Source organism: Carica papaya, chromosome 7 (genome assembly GCF_054855325.1).
Source record: "Carica papaya isolate Zhongbai chromosome 7, ASM5485532v1, whole genome shotgun sequence".
NCBI classification, from domain to species: domain Eukaryota; kingdom Viridiplantae; phylum Streptophyta; class Magnoliopsida; order Brassicales; family Caricaceae; genus Carica; species Carica papaya.
Genome location: NC_142315.1, coordinates 26,585,020 through 26,604,155, shown reverse-complemented (window position 1 = coordinate 26,604,155; position 19,136 = coordinate 26,585,020). Strand labels below are relative to the sequence as shown.

General features: G+C 32.8%; 2 protein-coding genes and 1 non-coding gene across 4 annotated transcripts; 2 read left to right on the top strand and 1 right to left on the bottom strand.

Annotated features, from left to right (window-relative positions):
- Positions 1 to 2,789: 2,789 nt before the first annotated feature.
- On the bottom strand, positions 2,790 to 2,912 carry LOC148253103 (small nucleolar RNA snoR77). Its single transcript, XR_015813771.1, has one exon. It is a non-coding gene; the product is annotated as a small nucleolar RNA snoR77 (small nucleolar RNA).
- A 2,070-nt stretch (positions 2,913 to 4,982) lies between these two features.
- Positions 4,983 to 8,975, top strand: LOC110826396 (CDT1-like protein a, chloroplastic). Of its 2 annotated transcripts, XM_022057033.2 has the most exons (7): positions 4,984 to 5,438; positions 5,543 to 5,662; positions 6,093 to 6,327; positions 6,884 to 7,720; positions 7,944 to 8,136; positions 8,223 to 8,313; positions 8,451 to 8,975. In XM_022057033.2, the coding sequence occupies exons 1-7, from the start codon at positions 5,179 to 5,181 to the stop codon at positions 8,512 to 8,514; spliced, it is 1,800 nt and encodes a 599-aa protein (XP_021912725.2). In that variant the 5' UTR covers positions 4,984 to 5,178; the 3' UTR covers positions 8,515 to 8,975. The 2 variants fall into 2 exon arrangements, with proteins under 2 accessions (XP_088063302.1, XP_021912725.2); XM_088207176.1 differs by lacking the exon at positions 5,543 to 5,662 and having other exon boundaries at positions 4,983 to 5,438.
- Positions 8,976 to 9,528: 553 nt separating this feature from the next.
- GS1 (Haloacid dehalogenase-like hydrolase (HAD) superfamily protein) lies at positions 9,529 to 18,857 on the top strand. Its single transcript, XM_022057034.2, has 6 exons — positions 9,529 to 9,782; positions 11,104 to 11,328; positions 12,198 to 12,258; positions 17,150 to 17,297; positions 17,429 to 17,508; positions 18,493 to 18,857. Exons 1-6 carry the CDS (start codon positions 9,581 to 9,583, stop codon positions 18,623 to 18,625), a joined length of 849 nt encoding a protein of 282 aa, XP_021912726.1. The 5' UTR covers positions 9,529 to 9,580; the 3' UTR covers positions 18,626 to 18,857.
- Positions 18,858 to 19,136: the final 279 nt, after the last annotated feature.

The following is a 19,136-nucleotide window of genomic DNA, read 5'->3' as shown; positions in this document are numbered from 1 at the left end:
TTGTGTCCTAATAAGTAAAGTGTTTTAAATACTTGTTATTCTGCAGTTGCACGAACGGTATGCCTAAGTCCACCATCTATAACTAGTAAACGACATAAATTCATAAAAGGCGAAGCTCTCATCCTAATTATATGACGACAAAAATCACTTGATAATAAATTTTTCATAAGTTATCTCGAGTTTTCTGTCCCTCTAGTCGTAGTTCATGAGTAAGCTTAAAATTTATATCGCACCTTTTATGAACTACTAGCCCATGAAGTATGATAAACTGACATAAAAAAATAACTACACGTTTCAAAATATCCATATTTCTTATCTAATGTGTGAACAGAAACGATACCAAATGTCTGAAACAAAAAGAAACAATGAGTTTGATTATTTCAAATCAAAGCAAGTCATAGTATACATTTTAATCAACACACAACTTTGCCTGTTTGGGGAATAAATTTCTGGTAATATTTATTTAACTTCATTCTATGTTAACAAAGTTCTCTAATAGCATTTAACATTTATTCTTTCTTCCAGTCACAAATATCATTTTCTATGGAAAATTTTGTGATGTCTTGGAGGCATTTTGCCTTAGAGGGTGTACAGGAGAATAGATTAAAAATATATATTATATTTCATCTTCAAAAGTTGTGATCTACTTTTAGTTAATCCAAATATGAGAGCAGTATGAATGTAATTTGCCTCCAAGAAACGAAAGTAATTTGCCTATAACGGATCATCGTATTTCTTTTTCTTTTTTATAAGAAGCATTAGCAAACATATCTAACCATTCCATCTAAATTCTACAAATTCTCTAACAAATTCTACAAATTCACAACTAAGTAATTCTACAAAACAACAAGTGATGATTATAAAAATTCTATAAAAACAACATCAAATCTCAATCATCCAAACCCAATGAGGTCAGCATCATTCTATCTCAAGTTAAAATAGATTCCTACATTAAATCAACAAATATGGTATGCAAACAGAGTTCACAATTAACTAACATAGCTAATCTAAAAGTCCTAAAACATCAACTCAATTTTTTTTTTTAAATAAAGAATCAATGCTTGATACAAAATTTTGATGAAATGTTATACCCTCCACTAACTAACTGAACCTCAACAAGGAAAAAAAAGAAATAAAATTTATATAAGCTACTTAGAAGCCTACCTTAATTTTTGGCACAAGTTTTAAAAATTAAGGTCATTGGTAAACAATTATAAACTGCCCACATTAAAAATAATAAGAGGCACTATGATATTTGCTACCCATATGATCCCTCAACATTTTAAGAGGACAGTAATCCTACCTCAAATTTAATTGCTTTTCTATGGATATAGAACTAGAGATTTAGTTTTTCTACTCTCAACCAAGAGTTTATGAAGGTTCAATGCTGATCCCACCAGCGGATAAAATAAAAACATTCGCAAAGAAATTATATAAATAGGTGTTGGGTCTTCCTAAGGTGTATGTATAACATGAAAAAGCTTAAGCTAAGATTGAAACAAATCAAGCATTTTTGTAAAATATATTCAGAAATTTTGTACTTACTTCATCCAGCATGGATGATCATTCTATTAAAATATATATAAAAAAAATGATTTCACCAAGAATTCAAAATGAAATTAACCACTACATTCTAAATGTCATCAAATTTGATGGGTCTAAAATGTATTATTCCAATTAGGTTGTGAAACTTTGAAACGAAGCTCAAAGATAAGTACTTGAAGAAATATGAGCAAGGGAGACAGATACTCAAGAAACAATTCCATCTCAATGATGCATAAGAAAGAACCAAATGAGAAACTGTTATTAAAGTATGTGAAGACTCGAAGCTGAAGACATCAGAGTGGAGAAGAGAAAAAAGAAAAAAGGAAGATAGATACATCAGTATTCAATGAACAATTTCATCTCAGTAATACAAATTAAAAAAAGACTGATAAGTTTAAAAAGAAAAGAAAAGAAAAGAATTCACGAATATATGGCAAGAGCATATGAAAGAACCAAATCAAAGACTATTCTAAAGACATGGAGAAACTCGAAATTAATGATATTGTAGTGGAAATGAGACAGAGAAAAAGAAAGATTAATAAGTTAGTGCTCACAAATAATTTTATCTTAATGACACAACAAAAATAAGAAAGACAATAACATATGTAAGAATATGTACATGCAGTAATAACATATGCAAGAACCAGTGGAAAAAAGAAAGGGAAAAATGGAGATAGATACGTTAGGATTCAAAGAATAATTATATCTCAATTGAACAAAATAAAACAATGATAAATTTGAAAAGAAAAGAAAAATAGTCACATACCTACTGTAATAGCATATGGAAGAACCAAAATCAATTACTTCTTTTGAGATGTGGAGAAACTCAAAGTTGAAAAGAGAAAGAAAAAGGGGGATAGATATGTTGGGATTTAACTAACAATTTCATGTTAGTGATACAAAATGAACGCAACGATAAATTTTATTTTTGGTAAACGGGAAATCATTTTTTAGCATTATCAAAAAAATTTCTGCTTTGTTTTTGGCAAACTGTTCTGCCAACAATTCTGATTTTTGGCAATACATTCTTTCTGCGCGAAAGTCCATATAAAATAAAATAAGACAATATAAGTAAAATTCATTTGAAAATCCATACTTGACTAAATAGGATGATAAAAATTTTTACTAGTTTTTATAAAGTTTAGGATGCACTTTTTTAATTCTGGTTAAAAGATATTAGTTTTGACAAAAGCGCATCCCAACCTCCACTTCATTTTGGTGAAGCTAAGGCTTACTAATCTAAAGATGTGTTTAGCTTGCTAGATCACCTTCAAGTAAAATATCAGAGAGTCCAAGAGCAAAAACATAATTTAATACACAAGCTGCCAAGCAATTTCACTGCCAAAGTAGTTGCAGTGAGCTTGTCTAACTACTTGAATTATCACGTGTAATTGTCCCAGGATAATGCGTTTATTAAAATTGTACATCAATCCAACCAAAGAAATCTATTAGAAATGTACATCAATCCAACTAAAGAAATTTGTTAGGTATGTAAAAAAGTTGTGGTATTGCAAGACTTGATATCAGTTGCTGCATTTATCTTATGGAACCATAATTTACAAGCAAAAGAGCCAAACCCTATTTTTCTTATGTGATTTTCTATTTCTTTTCTTGGATAGAGCGTTTAAAACTGAATCCACCATTTTGATACTTGAAAATCAGCAAGCAAAAACAAAATAGAAGCTCGTTAGTTAAAAATGTGGCATGGGAAGAAGAAATAGAGGGCGATTTTTGATCTAGTGAGGATAGAGTTTCAGTACTGGAATTATCAACAAGATATTAGGTTCTCGAATCTCTATAAAAAGACCTCAGAGGCTCAGAGGGACTAGCTGGAGCAAGAGATTTGGTTTTCCTTGTTGCAATAGAGAACTATCGGGTCTAGGAAGAGCTATATAAAGAGAGGCCTCAACATTATTACATTGTTCTTAGACCAATTGATTTACTCAAAATATACAAGAAACAAGAATCCTAAAAATCAAACAAAAACAAGTGAAGAATGCCCCTACAAAAACCAATGCAATAAAAAAAAATCTTTCCAAACATCATATCAATAAGGTGTAAACATTATAACTAATTTGCTGCAAGTACAGACAAGGACAAAGAGTCATAATACTTGTCTTTGCTCATATTTCTTCAAGTAAAGATTATAATTTCACTCCATCAAACTCTACCATTCATCTCATCCTCACTCACAGATATAGGCTATTACAGAAAGAAATACATGCAAATCAAAGAAAAAAAAAATTGATGCTGAAAAAATCAAAGAAAAAAATACAAAAATACTTATTAATTGAGAAGGTGAAGAACACAAATAAGAAGTCGAATCAATGAACTAATGTTTGGAAGCAATCAGAGAATAAGAACAAGAAAAAAATCGGTCAGAGAAGAAGAAGACCCATCCTACGTGCATGCGGCTTGAGTGAGGAAGAAGAGAAATTAGGGTTTTTAGTTGTCATAATAAATATGAAATTAATTTAATGAGATGAGATATAATGGAAAATAAATATTATGCCGGTCAGATACCACCAATTCGTTGGTTTAAAAATTCATCCAAAAATTTATCATTCAAATACCATTTGTTATCATTAGAAGTTGAAATAAACACGATTTTCTTACGCTCGTGAAATACTATACATTAAATTTGTACCACTCACCATGATCCAAACAAAGGGATAAGATTAGAAATGCCATGTGCAGGTACTAATTTGACGTGGCACCGATTAATAATCAAACCGATTGCCTAACGTCATATGCCGTTAATTAGTGCTATATAAAAAAAGGACGAGTCAGGAAAATATGTCTTTTTTTGAAAAACAAAATCAAATATTAATTTATTATGAATATATTAATTAAGAAAATTTATTTATTTATCCGCATTTATTTCATCAAAATGGTAATAATTTTTTAGAATAAAACATAAAATGGTAATTATGTTAGACTTATTAGTACAGTAATAACTAAATTTAAATTTTTTGAATTAAAAATTAACTTTAATTCATAATTCATTCATCAAATAATAAGCTTAATTTTAGATAATTTTTTATTAATTATGGGTGGTGCATGCAAGCCCGTTGGATGATAATCTCAAACAACACCATTTATATTTTTTGTTATGCAGAAATTTATTTGTTTTAATTAAAAATCTTAATTATTTTTTGAATTTCACAAATGAAATTAGTTAATATGTTCATATTATTATATAATAATCAATTGATCATTACATTATGTATATTTAACTATTATTTTTATGTTATTAAAAAATAAAATAAAGGTCCTAAAACTAGTTATAAATATATGAAATAAAATTCAAATGTAATAATACAATAATAATAATAAAACAACAAGTGATACATGCCAAGTGGCCATGTTTTAATTTTTTGTATTTTAATAGTCCGGGTGTCACGCCTTACAAGACCAAGCTAAAGGGATAGCAACGGCTCAATTTGGCGGGAAATCCGAAAAGGAAACTATGCCCTCAAGCTGCAGCCGAGTTCTCTCATTCAAAAACCCCTAAATGCCTGATATACTTTTACTGTACTCTGCTTGCTATTGTTTCTGAACCGAAACCCTAATCAGCTCTTCCATTTCCTGTCAAAACTCACTAATCTTCTTGTCTACCTCGTTCTCTTTAACATGGACTCAAGCTCAAAGCCTCCGCCCGCAAACCCTATTTCGCCATTTACCTCAAAAACACCAGAGAAGCCCCCAGAAAATCATACTCGTCGCTCCCAAAACCGTGGAGCTGCTCTTTCTTTGGAAGAAGTCCTGAGATCGGATCAAACCCGGCCTCAGCACCCGGATGAGCCAATCAAGTCAGCCAGGAAGCAGATCTTGTCATGGTCTCGTGATTCCTCGCTCTCCAAGGCCCAAGGTTCCATCAAGCTGCCTCAAAGGTCAAATTCTTGGGGTTTCTTCTACTTTTGTCTTTTGAGTAGTGAATAAATGTTGGATTTTGCTCTATTCTAGTGTTGGTTTGTTGATTGCATGTGTTTTGCAGGTATGAGATGCTGGCTGAGTTGTTTGATGGACTAGATACTGCGATCCGGCTATTAAAATTGAGGAGATCCATGTCAACTTTTACAAACATTTCTCCCAAAATCCAGTGTTTAACTGAGTGGTAGTTGAAATTTTCTTATTGATTGTGGTTTGCTTTACGATTCTTACAAAAATGATTGTTTTATATGTCAACATTTAAGCAAGCCCCTAATGAATTAGAAGTAGGGGCTTTTGATTATTTTCTCTAATTTGATGTAAAACTTGGGAGTTAAATGGTCTATTTGGTTTTTAGGTCAAATACATTCATGAGTTTATGAAATGGGTATTCTCTGGTCCAATGCAATTTGGTTTGAAAATGCTATTATATTGTGTTTATTTTATGTTTTTCACCGCATACATGAAAATCATTCTATAACAAGTAGAGCTTCATCCATGTTTCTTTAATTTTCTTATCAACCAAACGGGAACCTCATTCATCAATTAGTGGCCCTATAGGAGCTAAATTCTAGTTCTGGTGAATTTATGACTTATTTCTGTTATAATGTGTTTAGGAGTTTTACTCATGCACATTTGGCTCAGCTTAAGTATATTTTGCCCGAGGCCATAGAGATCAAGAGACTACTAAGGTTTGATGAGAGGACCAGTTGTATGATGCCAGATCTTCATGTTACATTGAATGTTGCTGCAATTGAATATGATGAGAACTTGAAATCAGAAAGTAAATACTTGAGCTTGAGAAAGATATTCCGAGCACGACTAGCAGACTTCCATGAAGAGCATCGTAAGGTATACACACCTTTTTTCTTCTTTTTTTTGGATGTCTTGAAGGGAACCCTAATATTTTCTTGATCAGTAATCCATTAATTCTTATTGTTTATCAGCAATTCTTGATGCTAAAATTCAGAGCCACAGCTAAATCTTTTGTTTTTTGTAGGCTATATTGTCGACCCATATTCATGTTTAGGTTTAAAAATCTCTATACCGACTTCGTGATTGTAACTTTAGTTTATTATGGCTTTAACTGAGAGTTATGATTCTTTATACATTTTGTATGCCTTGAATTGCTAGTTAGTAAGATTTGATAGGAAATAAAAGCAGTAAAAAGGATTGATGCTAATATTGGAAGAGTAATTGATTTATCGAAGTTGAATTTTAAGAAGTTGTAGTAGTACATGATGCTTGGCTATATATATGTTGGTAATATTTTGTTGTTCTAGTGCGTCAAGCACTAAGCTTCCAGGTGCCATTTTCTCATATTTATGCAATGTAGGAAATATTGTTTATATTAGTTTTCAAAAGTTAAAAAGTGTCATAATATGCTAACGGTGTTTCCCACATTTAGGGTGATGAAGTTCCAGAGGAAATGCTGCCAGAGCCATTTAACTCTTCAAAGAGCAGGCAAACCCTCCTGGAACCATTTAAACATTCAAGGGGAGGTCTACGTGCAAAATTTGTGAATGCTTCCTCCTTGTCCTCCCAGAGTGAGTCATCGACTTTTGGTGTTGAAGGTGATGATTTTTGCGAGGAGACACACCCAGAGCAATCCACCTTGTCGTTCATAGTAGAGCCATCAATTGACATGGTAAAAGAACAGCAACCTGTTGCGGCATCTCAATCTTCTTCCGACAATGTTGTGAGCAGTGAAACAGAAAGAACTGAACAAAATTCAGTAAGGGTTCCTTTTCAAGCTTCAAATCTTCAAGTTCCAGATGCATGCCATAACAATATTTTGTCCAATGAGGAAGCTTCTTCTGTTTCTACTTTGTCCCCGATCAAATTGTCCTTAAAGCCAACCAGCACCAGGAAATCTTTATTTAATTGCACTTCAAAAGAGATTGAAACCATGGAAAACATGGATAGTTGTCCCAGAAAAATTGCTGCTGTCCAGTCTACTCCTGCAAAACTTGCTTCAACTCCAGCAAGGTTGATGGCTGCCACACCAGCATTGCAGCTGCCAAAGAGATGTTGTATGAGCCCAGATGATGTTTCAACCAGCAAACCAAACAAGTTAGTTCGAATATCTCGTGCCAGGTCACTGAAATTTGAGAGTCCTGCAGATAATGAGAATGTTGAGGATGTCGTAGTAAATGGGAGGGCTGATGATCAACAAAATACGACGGAAGGTGCACTATCTGATGATGATATTCCTAATGTTCTTCCTGAGAGTCTTCTGCAATTGGTAAGCCCATCCTGAGTTTTTGGTACTCGCATTTGTTTTAGTTCATAATTTCATGACTCAATCCACACAATGCATGGCAGCTTAGTACTCACTTGTTGAGAGAGCAAGCCACCAGTCATGTACCCACAGTATTAACTAAAATTTATGCATTTGATGCTTCTAAAGCTTCTCTTATGTTAGATATGAAGAGCTAATAATCTCTTGTTTTTTTTTCTCTAATCAGATAAGAGAGAAAGAGAAGAAGGTGATGGAGGAGCGGGATCCTGCAATCTCACAAACGAAGAGGATCACTGCCTGCCTTCCTAAGCTATTTAATGCGATTCAATTTTTGTACCAATCACGAGGGTATTTAAAACTCACGAAAGAGGAGCTCATACACAAGATAATTGCTGGCGATTGTCATATTGTTGATCGAAGTAAGCCTCAATATCTCCTCTCGCTCTCATTCTCATTGTAATACTTTGATCGTAATAAGCTAATTTCTTTGTATTTGCATTCGCAGGAGAGGTTGAAGAGCAGCTGACTTTGCTGGTAAAACTTTTTCCTGAATGGATTTCAGAAAAGTTGGCATCTAGTGGCGATTTGCTCATATGGTGAGCCTCGGTTGTAGTTCATACTTATTAGAATGCTTCTACAAATATGTATACTAGATTTCCACCATCTTTATTATAACATTAAAAAACCATATAAACCTTTTCCTCTGAGATTTTGAATGACTTATTTCTTGCAGTATCAATAAAATGTCAAATATTGAGTCCATTCGAGCACGCCTTGGAGAAGCAACACAGGTATGATATTGCAAAGAATCCCTCAATGTTACTGCAAGTTGGGAATTGCGAGGATTGGCTTGCCTGGAGTTCGAGCAATCTCTTGTCGAAGAATGCTACAACTACAACAGAAATTGTTGCCAGGAGATCAACCAGTGTCACGAAGACTGGATTGTTTTCGTTGGGGCGCTATATTATAGCAAGAATTAAACCAGAGCATAAAATTCCCTGCAATTAAATTGCATTGAGGTGTTTTGTTGCTGGCAAAGTTTATCTTCTAGCTCGGCCATAAGGCTAAAGGATGGACCAGAAATTTGCTGTGTTAGGAAGAACCTGGGTCAAAGGTTTCTGGTTAAACAGTGATGACAGATGCCAACAAGAAGCTTTTTATCATCATTATTATTATTTTTCCATTTGACGCCTAATTGTGCTCTAAAAGGTATACTTTTGAAGTTCTAAATAGAAAAAATACATTTCTGATCGATGCATCTTGGTTTGACTTGTAAGATATATTAGATCGGATGAGATTTTATTCATATTCTTTCCGTTGGTCGAGATATTCTCGATTTTAACTGGAAAAAAAAAGTGATTGAATTGTCAATAATCTGTATAGCCTGCAGCGCAATGAAGTGGAAATTGGATGTTCTTTTTGGAGAGATATTCAGATTAATATTATTGATTAAAATGGTTTATAGTTAATTTGATTGGATCAATTAAATGAAGTATATATGCTATGTTTAGCAAACAAAAATTGGTAATTTATGGATGATCACTTGTATATCATAAACGATTATATTTAGAAATAAATTCTAACAAAAGAATGATTAAATAGAAGATGTATATCATACAGGATTTTGTTCAGAAAAGAGAAAATGTTTCTTTTAGGTAAGAACTTGGGGGAAGATGAGAAATTAAGAGGAAATCGTGAAAAAATTTTAGGTTTTAAGTTTTTAAACTGATAATAATAATAATAATAAATTGCATAAAATATTTACAGAGGTATTTAAAGAAAAGAAAAAAAATTTGCCCGCAATCTCAACCGTACATAACTTTAAATTCTTTTAACATCCAGGTCAACACCTAAAAGTTTCAAATGCGTGGAATCCGATCCGGCTTCCTTTTTCAGCAGCATACAGCTTCAGCAACTTGTTCTTCGTTATTACTTTCTGTACACAAAATCTGCAGAACAATCCTCTCGACACGGAATCCTTCATCAATGGCGAATTCAGTCGCAGCTGCTCCAGCTAAAGGACCTATAACTCACGTCATCTTCGACATGGACGGCCTCTTGCTCGGTAATTTCTTCGAACACCTCGAATCCTTTATTCTACAATTCCTTTTTACTTTCTTCCTCATTTGCAGATTTTATACTATTATTCTAAACCTAGAGGAAAATTCAAGTGTACTAGAAATTACGCGCAGCTTTAGTTAAGTTCTTGACAATGTAGAGCACGAAAAGTTCAAAATGAAATTAAAGCATTCAGACTGACACCTAGAATTGTCATTTCCATGAGTTCAAATTTTAGTAGACGGTTTCTTTCAATGATGATGGTGCAATTTGATTCCGAGCAGAATTACTCGCAATAAGAGAAACATGGAACTGTAAGTTGTTTATTGTTATTAATCCCTTTGATTTTACTGGAATTTAAGTAACAGTGGCGGTACATATATAGAGTTGTAAGTCATTCGTTTGTGTCAAAATTTATCGACAACAAAAAGTGAAGAGAGTGAATAGCTAGCAAAATGTATAAAGATTACATTCCTGTGAGCTCAACTTGCAATTGGCAGCAACTGCGACCGGTCCTTTTTTCTTTTTCAAGTGAATATGGAAATATGACAGATCACGTGTAACACTTGTTGTGCGGTTTTGGACTTGAAGTTCAGGTTAATCGCTAGCTGATCCTACATTTTGAATTATTGCCATTATTCTAAAATTTTTAATAAGGGTCCGGTGCTTGGGTTAAGTCGACTGGCTCCAAATTCTGTATCACAATCCAATAAGATACGAAGCAAGGATGACTATCATTAAGTTGATGATCACATTCTCTTTATTATTGCTTGGATTTTCTATTTAGTAAAGAAATCACTGCTTTTTCTTTCTTTTGAGGCAGAATATGTTCTGTTTGACTGCTAGCCTGATCCTACATTTTAAATCATTGTCATTATCCAAAGATTCTGTTAGGGCTCTGGTGCCTGGGTTAAGTAGAGTGGCCCCAAATTATATTAGTATCAAAATCCAGTAAGATAGGAAGCAGAGTTACTGTCACTAAGATGATGATCACATTCTCTTTATTGTTTCTTGAACTTCCATTGAATAAGAAATTCACTATATTTTTCTTTTATATAGAATATTTTCTATTGTTATTAATGAAGCACAGTGGTTAAGGTCTCAGTTTCTTCTTTAAAATTTCAATGTCTAATTCCAGAACTCTTCTTTCACTTTCAGTTTTATTCCATGTATATAACTAAGACCCCCAGGTGTTCCCATACATCTTATAATAGAACTTTAATGCTGTGTTGAGTAATTTGTTTAACATTTCATAAGATTCATTCATGTATATATGAGGTTTGGGGCAGGAGCGATGCATGTTACAGGATTTATGTTATTGTTTTCAGACACAGAGAAATTCTATACTGAAGTCCAGGAAATCATACTCGCTAGATATAATAAAACTTTTGACTGGTCACTAAAAGCAAAAATGATGGGAAAAAAAGCAATAGAGGCTGCTAGGGTCTTCGTTGAAGAGAGTGGAATCAGTGACTCTCTTTCAGCAGAGGAATTCCTTCTAGAGAGGGAGGATATGCTGAAAACCCTGTTTCCTACAAGTGAGCTAATGCCAGGTATGATTCACTTAGATATTGATTTTCTTTTGCAGCCATTCTCTTATTAAAACTGTCTCATTTGATTTTTAGAAGATGATGATATAATACATGCTCTAATGGAAATGGGCGAGGGCAGTTGAGGACCTAACCATCTTTACTTAAATATTTTGGAGTCGATTTTGAGGAACAGTTGAAAAATATATTACTCAATGGTCATAGCTAGAGAAATGAAATCTATTACTCTTAGTAAGTGGTCTTATCATTATTATCATCCACTAATGATATAATACATATGATAGAGCAATAAATCGACAATTCAACTAACCTGCCTAGTTATCTATTTTTGTAAGTTTTAACATCTTGCATTTAATTTTCGAATGCATAACAACCTCATTCATGTATTCTATAGATGATGCTGAAGGCGCTCTGTGCTTACAAGAAACTTGAGAAAGTGAGCAATGACCCAAATTTGTTGACTGTAAAAAAAAGCAGCTGTTATGTTTTAGTTAAAAAGAAAAGGAAATAATGGAGACAGATAGGTGCAGAAACTTTTTAAAACAACAAAAACTTCAAGCTAATAGCATAACCTCCAGGTTGCCTACTTTCTGATTCAGGTTGGCTCATAGCATAACCTCCAGATGTTTTTTAGACCGGCTCATCAGTGGGGGGACAAACTGAAGAGGGTACCCAAATGGCTGGAAACAATAACATCAGTTTTGACATGAATTTTAGAGTTGGCAACAAAATGATAGGTGTTTAACTCAAGAAATATATAAACCATGGCAAAGTTAGTTGCCACTATATATAAAAATGATTATTATCTTTTGATAATCTTTATTTTGATTTGAAGTTGTGAGTGACAAACTCTGGTTGGTTTTCTACTGTAGGGGCTAGCCGTTTGATCAGACATCTCCATGCAAAAGGAATACCAATTTGTGTGGCAACTGGGTGAGTTTTTTACTGCCACTCTCTTTTTTTTCCCCCTTCACTAGAAGAAAGTCAGGTCATATGTGCGTGTGTGGGCTATCTTTCAGCACAATTCAGCACAATTCATGTATTTTGTTTGGATCCAAATTTAATTAAATAGATGTCTCTTGGTCGAATTTTCACTGGAGCAGCTACTTTTATTTGTTCAATTTATTTGGAATTTGTACTTATTTTTGTTGTAAGATGATGCAAATTCTTTTCAAAATGATAAAAAATGATTTTCTGGAGAATTTCAACTGGAATTAAGGTAACACATTCTAAATCTCATCAAAACTTGTAGATTTTAAAATGTATGCATTAGAAATATTGTGTTTTATTCTCATTAAACAATATATCCTTATACATATAAGTTCCAGGGATAAGAAAAATGGAAGTTACAATTAATTACAAATAGTTTATTTTACTTTAATATCCTTTAACCTAATTTAGCCTATTTATGCATAAGATATATTATTTAGCACTCCCCCTCAAGCTGGGAAATAGATGCTACCGGTCCTTAGCTTAGTAATGATAGCCTGGAATGGTAGACTACTCAAGTCTTTAATCAACATGTTTGCAAGTTGTAACTTGGGCACATATTGAGTATATATCAAGTCATTATCTAACTTCTCTTTGATAAAATATCTATCGATTTTAATGTGTTTTGTCCTATTACACTTGTACAAGATTGTCTGCAATGTTTATTGCTGATTTATTGTTAAAGTAAAGGTGCAGTAGGCCACCTCACTTAACTCTTATGTATTTCAGGAGTCTATTCAACCATAATAATTCACATACCATTTATGTCATTGCTCGAAATTCTGACTTTGCTTGATTCTTGCAACTCTATTTTGTTTTTGACTCGTCCAAGAGACGAAGTTACCCTCAGAGAAGGTACAATAACTTGTAGTAGATTTTCCGTCCACCATTGATACTGCATAGTCTATATTAATGTAAGTTTCAAGGATCAATTTGTCATTCTTTTAAACGTCATGCATTTCCCTACTGTAGTCCTCTCTAGGCTATTTGTAAAATACCTCTTTAAAGTTGTGCATGAACTAGCTTATCACACTCACTACATAGGCAATACCAGGTTTTGTGTGTGATGGGTAAATCAACCTACTAACTAATCTCTGGTACATTCCTTTATCTATTTTTGTATCATCTTCAGTTGGTCCCAACTTATGACTGTGATCAATAGTTGTATTAGCTGGTTTACATACTAATTTACTTGTATATTTAAACAGATAATTTATGTATTTCTACTGTGAGATGAAAATTTTTTATTTTGAATGAGCTACTTCGATCCTCTAAAAGTATTTTAGCTTTCCAATTCCTTGATTTTCAAACTCCTTGGTCAAGCAACACTTGAGCCTAAGTTTTCTAATTCACTTCAGTCACAATATATCATCAACATATGGTAGGAGGGCAATAACTCCATCTAAATCCAATTGTTTGATAAATAGGATGTGATCTTCCTGACTTTGCTTGTATCCCATGCCTAACATCGTTTTAACAAATCTACCAACCCACAGTCTAGGTGACTACTTGAGCCTATAAAGTACCTTCTTCACTTTACACACTTTGTACCGGTTTTGTTGGCAAATCAATGTAAGAATGCATTTTTAATATCAAATTGTTGTAATTGTCAGTTGAAGTGGAGAGCTAGAGATAATAAAATTCGCAGTATATTCATTTTTGCAACTAGCATAAATTTCTCTTGATAATCTATCCCATAGGTTTGGATATAGTCTTTGGCTACTAATCTTACTTTGTATCTTTCAATTGTTCTATCTATCATCTATTTTATGGTGAACCCCCACTTACATCCCATAGGCTTCTTTCCTTTGGGCAAGCCCACTATGTTTCATATATGGTTCTTTTATAGTTCTTGCATTTCAACAATCATGGAATTTTTCCATTTCTTATAGGAAAATGCCTCAAGTACCATGTTATAAATAGATTCAGTATTAAAACTCATGAGAAAATTTTTGTAAAATTGTGAGCATTTATCAAGTGATACATTGTGAAATTGGATATAATAGATGTTTGGTGCATGCCCTAGTTCCTTTATGGATCGCAATGGGCACATCAATATTAGGTTGAGTAGGATTTTCGGGACTTATCTCAGTTCCATAATTTATTTTTGATACTTTTTTTTAAATAGAAATTAGTAGATATATTAAAAAAGGGCACCAAAGGGGTACCGTCCATGTACAAAGTATTACATATCTAAGAGAGTGTCGACAATAACTCCAATATCATCAAAAAATAATAAATTACGATCCAGAAGAATGGATTTAAAACAATGTAACCATCTATCCTTGATATTTAGAAAAATATCTTCGTTATCTTCGAAAGCCCTATTGTTTCTTTCTTTCCAAATAATTCACAATATAGTGAGGGAAATTAGACGATTGACGTGATTGCTTGAGTTTAAGCCATCCCAAGCCAAGAGCTCATCATGAACGGATCTAGTCTTTACCCAGTTAATACCAATTAAATTAAAGACCATGACCCAAAGTTTAGAAACAAAAGGACACCATAAAAGAATGTGATTGTAGCTCTCGGCATCATACTTGCAAACGAAACACCTGTTAACCATAACTTTTCCACGTTTCATCAAATTATCTAAAGTCATAATCTTCTCTTACCGGCTTCCCAAGCAAAAAAAGCAATTCTGGGAGGAGCGTCGGTTTTCCAGATAGATTTGAAGGAGAAAGAATAATTGACAGTGCTGCACCGGTTACTAGAGTTGGAGAGAATGTTCTAGAAAGATTGGATACTGAAAATGCCATTTTTTTGCCCCTTCCAAATCAAAGTGTCAGGTTAGTCCAGAATAATAATACCAGCCATCAGGTTTAAAAGCTGCCCATACTCATCCAATTCCCAATCATTTAAGTTTTGGGTAACCAACACGTTACACATTTATTTTTGATACTTGACCCTACCTCAGCTCAAGACTTGAATTCTTCCTCCTTAAATACACCTGAATAAATTTTGAGTCATGTAAGGTCTCTTGGGTAGGATGACTCTAAGGGTCTTCTTTTGACAGCATAGGTAGTAAAGCTAGTATGGGTGATAATTATAGAAAGTAGAGATCCACTAAAAGATCTGTACCTTTATCTTTCAGTATTGGATCTTAATGAAAATAAGATTGCACAAAAAAGGATTTTGTCTCAAGAAATGTAACATCCGCAGAAATTTAAAATTTTTGTATAGTCAATTGATTGCACTTGTATCCTTTTTGAGAAGAGAAATACCCCACAATCACAATCACACATTTTAATACTCAGATCAAGTTTTTCGCTCTGGTGGGTGTAAATATAAACAAATGCGATACATCTAAATATTTGAAGGAATAGATGATTTGTAACACTGACTTCTGGGTAAAATTTGGAAAGGGCTCTCAAAGGGCTTTTAAATAAAGGACGATAGAGGGTAATCGATTGATAATGTACGTAGGAGTAAGGATTGCTTCCCCCCAATACTGTTTAGGAATATGGCTTTTGGAATAAGAAGGTTCGGGTAGTAACAAGAAGGTGACTATTTTTTTTATTCTGCCACCCTATTTTGTTGTGGAGTATGGATACATAACAATTCATGAATAATTCCTTCTTAGCTAGAAAAAGAAGACAGTGCATGATTAAAAAAGTCTTTTTACATTGTCAGTATAAAACCTTTTTATGTGGGTTTTAAACTAGATTTTGTTCGTTTTGCAAAATTGAAACATTATGTGATTCACATTAGATTTTTCCTTAAGTAAAAAGAGCCACATGACTCTTGTGCAATCATCAATGAATAAAATATAAACTATCAAGTTCCAAATGCATTAGGAAATTGGATAGGTCCCTAAATATTGAACGAAAAAGGAAACTCACTTCTTTTGTTACTACTGGGAAATGTTACACACTTATATTAAGTAAATTCGTATACATCGCAATGTAAATGTCTATCAACACAGTTTTTAAATAAAAAAGTAAACATAACGTTCAAAATGGAAAAAGAAGGACGACTAAGTCGTTTGTGATGGAACCAGAGCTTGGTGATAGAGTCTGTAGTAGCAATAGAGAGGTAGCTCAAGTGCATCCAAATAGTATAATCCGTTCTTGGCTTCATCATGTTCAATCATCTTTTCTGAGCTTGGTGGTCTTGAAAATCATAATGAGAAGGAAAAAAATATTATTTTGCAGTTCATGTTCCTGGTTAATTTAGTGACTGACACACTAAATTTTGATGGTACCTGTTCTTGTAATGGTGTATGGAGACCAATTTGCAGTAACATTTTTTCTGCTACCTGGCCATACAGAATTTGTTTAAAAATTGTTGTAAGGAATTGGTCATACAAGCAATTTTTCTGCTTCTTTCTGGCTATGAAGGCTGGTTGTGGATGGTGTACTAGCCGGTTATGAAGGCTTGTCCCTTTTTAGGGTTTTATTTTTTTTCAAAATGAAGGCTGAATATAGTTTATAAAAGAGTTTAAGATTTTTAATCTTAAAGCTCTAATACTATGTTTGGAATAATTGTGTTGTATTCATATTGACTATACGTACAAGTTTTATGGATAAAAAAAATAAAAAGTTACAAGTAATTACAAAAGGTATATTTTACTTTAATATCTTTTAACCTATTTTAGTCTTATTTATAAATGACTTAGATTCTTTAATAGTATGACCTCAGTTCTACTTACAATATCTAAGAGGTAGATTTTTATCATTTTAAAAGAAATTTTCAAATTGCATTCCTCCTAACTCAATGAGTGTATATTTCGGTGAGTTCATGTTTTCCAGCATAGATATAATCTGTATGAAGTTACTTTGCTTAATTTCAAAGAATTTTAGAAACATTGTTTATATGAAGATGTATTGTACAGTACACATAAGCGGCATTTTGAATTGAAAACACAAAGACATGGTGAGCTTTTCACATTGATGCATCACATTGTTATGGGGGATGATCCAGAAGTTAAACAGGGAAAGCCATCGCCAGATGGATTCCTTACTGCAGCCAAGAGATTTGAGGTATAACTTTCTAAGATGTGCTGGGATAAATTTTCAGTGTCCTCTCCCTTTCATTTGATTGCTTGTGCTGAGCTTTTTGACTCAGCAATCAAGACTGTCAATGGGACTGATGATTGTTGTTTTGTACTTAGGATGGTCCAGTAGATCCATGTAAGATACTTGTTTTTGAAGATGCACCTTCAGGAGTTCTTGCAGCTAAGAATGCTGGAATGTAAGTGCACGCTTTCGAATATTTTCTTTCTGCACTAGACAGCAACTTGATGAATTGCACCATTTAGGTTTCTGTCTTCAGTCTCAACTTGCAGCCAATTTAGTTAGTAATCTAAACTATAGTTGCAAAAATAGTGAATTCCACTCAATCTATGTGCACGACCATTTTCTTGATTAAGACAACAGGGAAAGTTAGTTTCTCTCCCTGTCTTATTGCAGTCCAAACCTTCTTTTTCTCTTTCTTTTTTAACATTTCAGTATTTTATATTTTTCAATAATTTTTTATGAAACTGTTGGTTGGAAAACGCTTTCATACATATAGACCTCTGAACACAAACATGTAGAAGTTCAAAATCAAAGATGCGTGTGGTTCAAATCTAATCTATTCTCATTAGATTTTAGATTTTAGTTGTTTGATATATAAGAGTTAGTTATAACTTACACATTTGATACAATATTGGAACAATTTCACTCATATTATCAATTTCATAACCATCAATTTTTATTTCTGCACTGAAGTAAATAATTATGAAGACTTAAAAACTTGAACGGGACATAAAATTTTCTGATAATTAGAATACTTTCTTATGTTGATCTTTATTCTATTTATGTTATATTTTTATTTCATGAAATTGACGTTTTAAATAAAGTCAATGTAAATAAACCAAAAATTAGGGATTACTAGATAATAACCTAAAACTAACAATTTTATGAGAAATAACAACAAACAACGAAGTTTAAACTACAATAGGATTAAACAACTTCTGAGTAAAACTGTAATTTGTCTTAAGATGTATGATTGAACCCTTTCTGCTTCAAGTACAACTTTGTCTGCACAAGAATTCTTGATCTTGAAAAGCTACAACTTACTAATTTGTTTTGTTGGCTTGTTACCAAATCGCAAATTTTGGAGTTCTATAATCAAAGCAAACATCTTGTTCAAATTCTTCACGTCTAACTTTTAGATGGTATGGGCACTGCACAGGTTTGTCGTTATGGTTCCTGATCCAAGATTGGACAGCTCTTACCATGAAACAGCAGATCAAATTCTGAGCTCTCTATTAGACTTCAAGCCAGAAGAATGGGGCTTGCCTCCATTTGAAAGCTTAGAAAACTAAACCTGCATGATTCCTGTTACTATAAACCCTTCTTGCTACAAGCTGGAAATCCATTCCAGGTTGTTAGCCTCGACTAATTTTATTAATTGCAATTTTTTCATTTCAGCATATCGGATTGAAACTTTAATATATTTGCTATGTAACAAAAATTAGATTTTTCTAAGATCATAATGATTCATAAAATATTATTGTAAATTGGTACAATGTATCAATATCAATAAGTTGATAAGTAGATGTTGATTCGATATTTAATTTAGAAATTGACTTTTTTAAAATAGATTGTGAAAAAATTTATTTCGGATTATTTAATTTATAATTCAATTTAGAAATTATATTTTTTTTAAATAGATCGTGAGAATTTTTATCCGGGTTTTCAATTCTATAATTGTGTATGCATTGTTTGCTTTTGACAAAATAAAAATTAATATACAAAAACTGCTTAGAAAACATTCTTAACAACTAAATTGAAGAAAATACAGGAAATTCAAATTTACAATATTTAATAAAACCC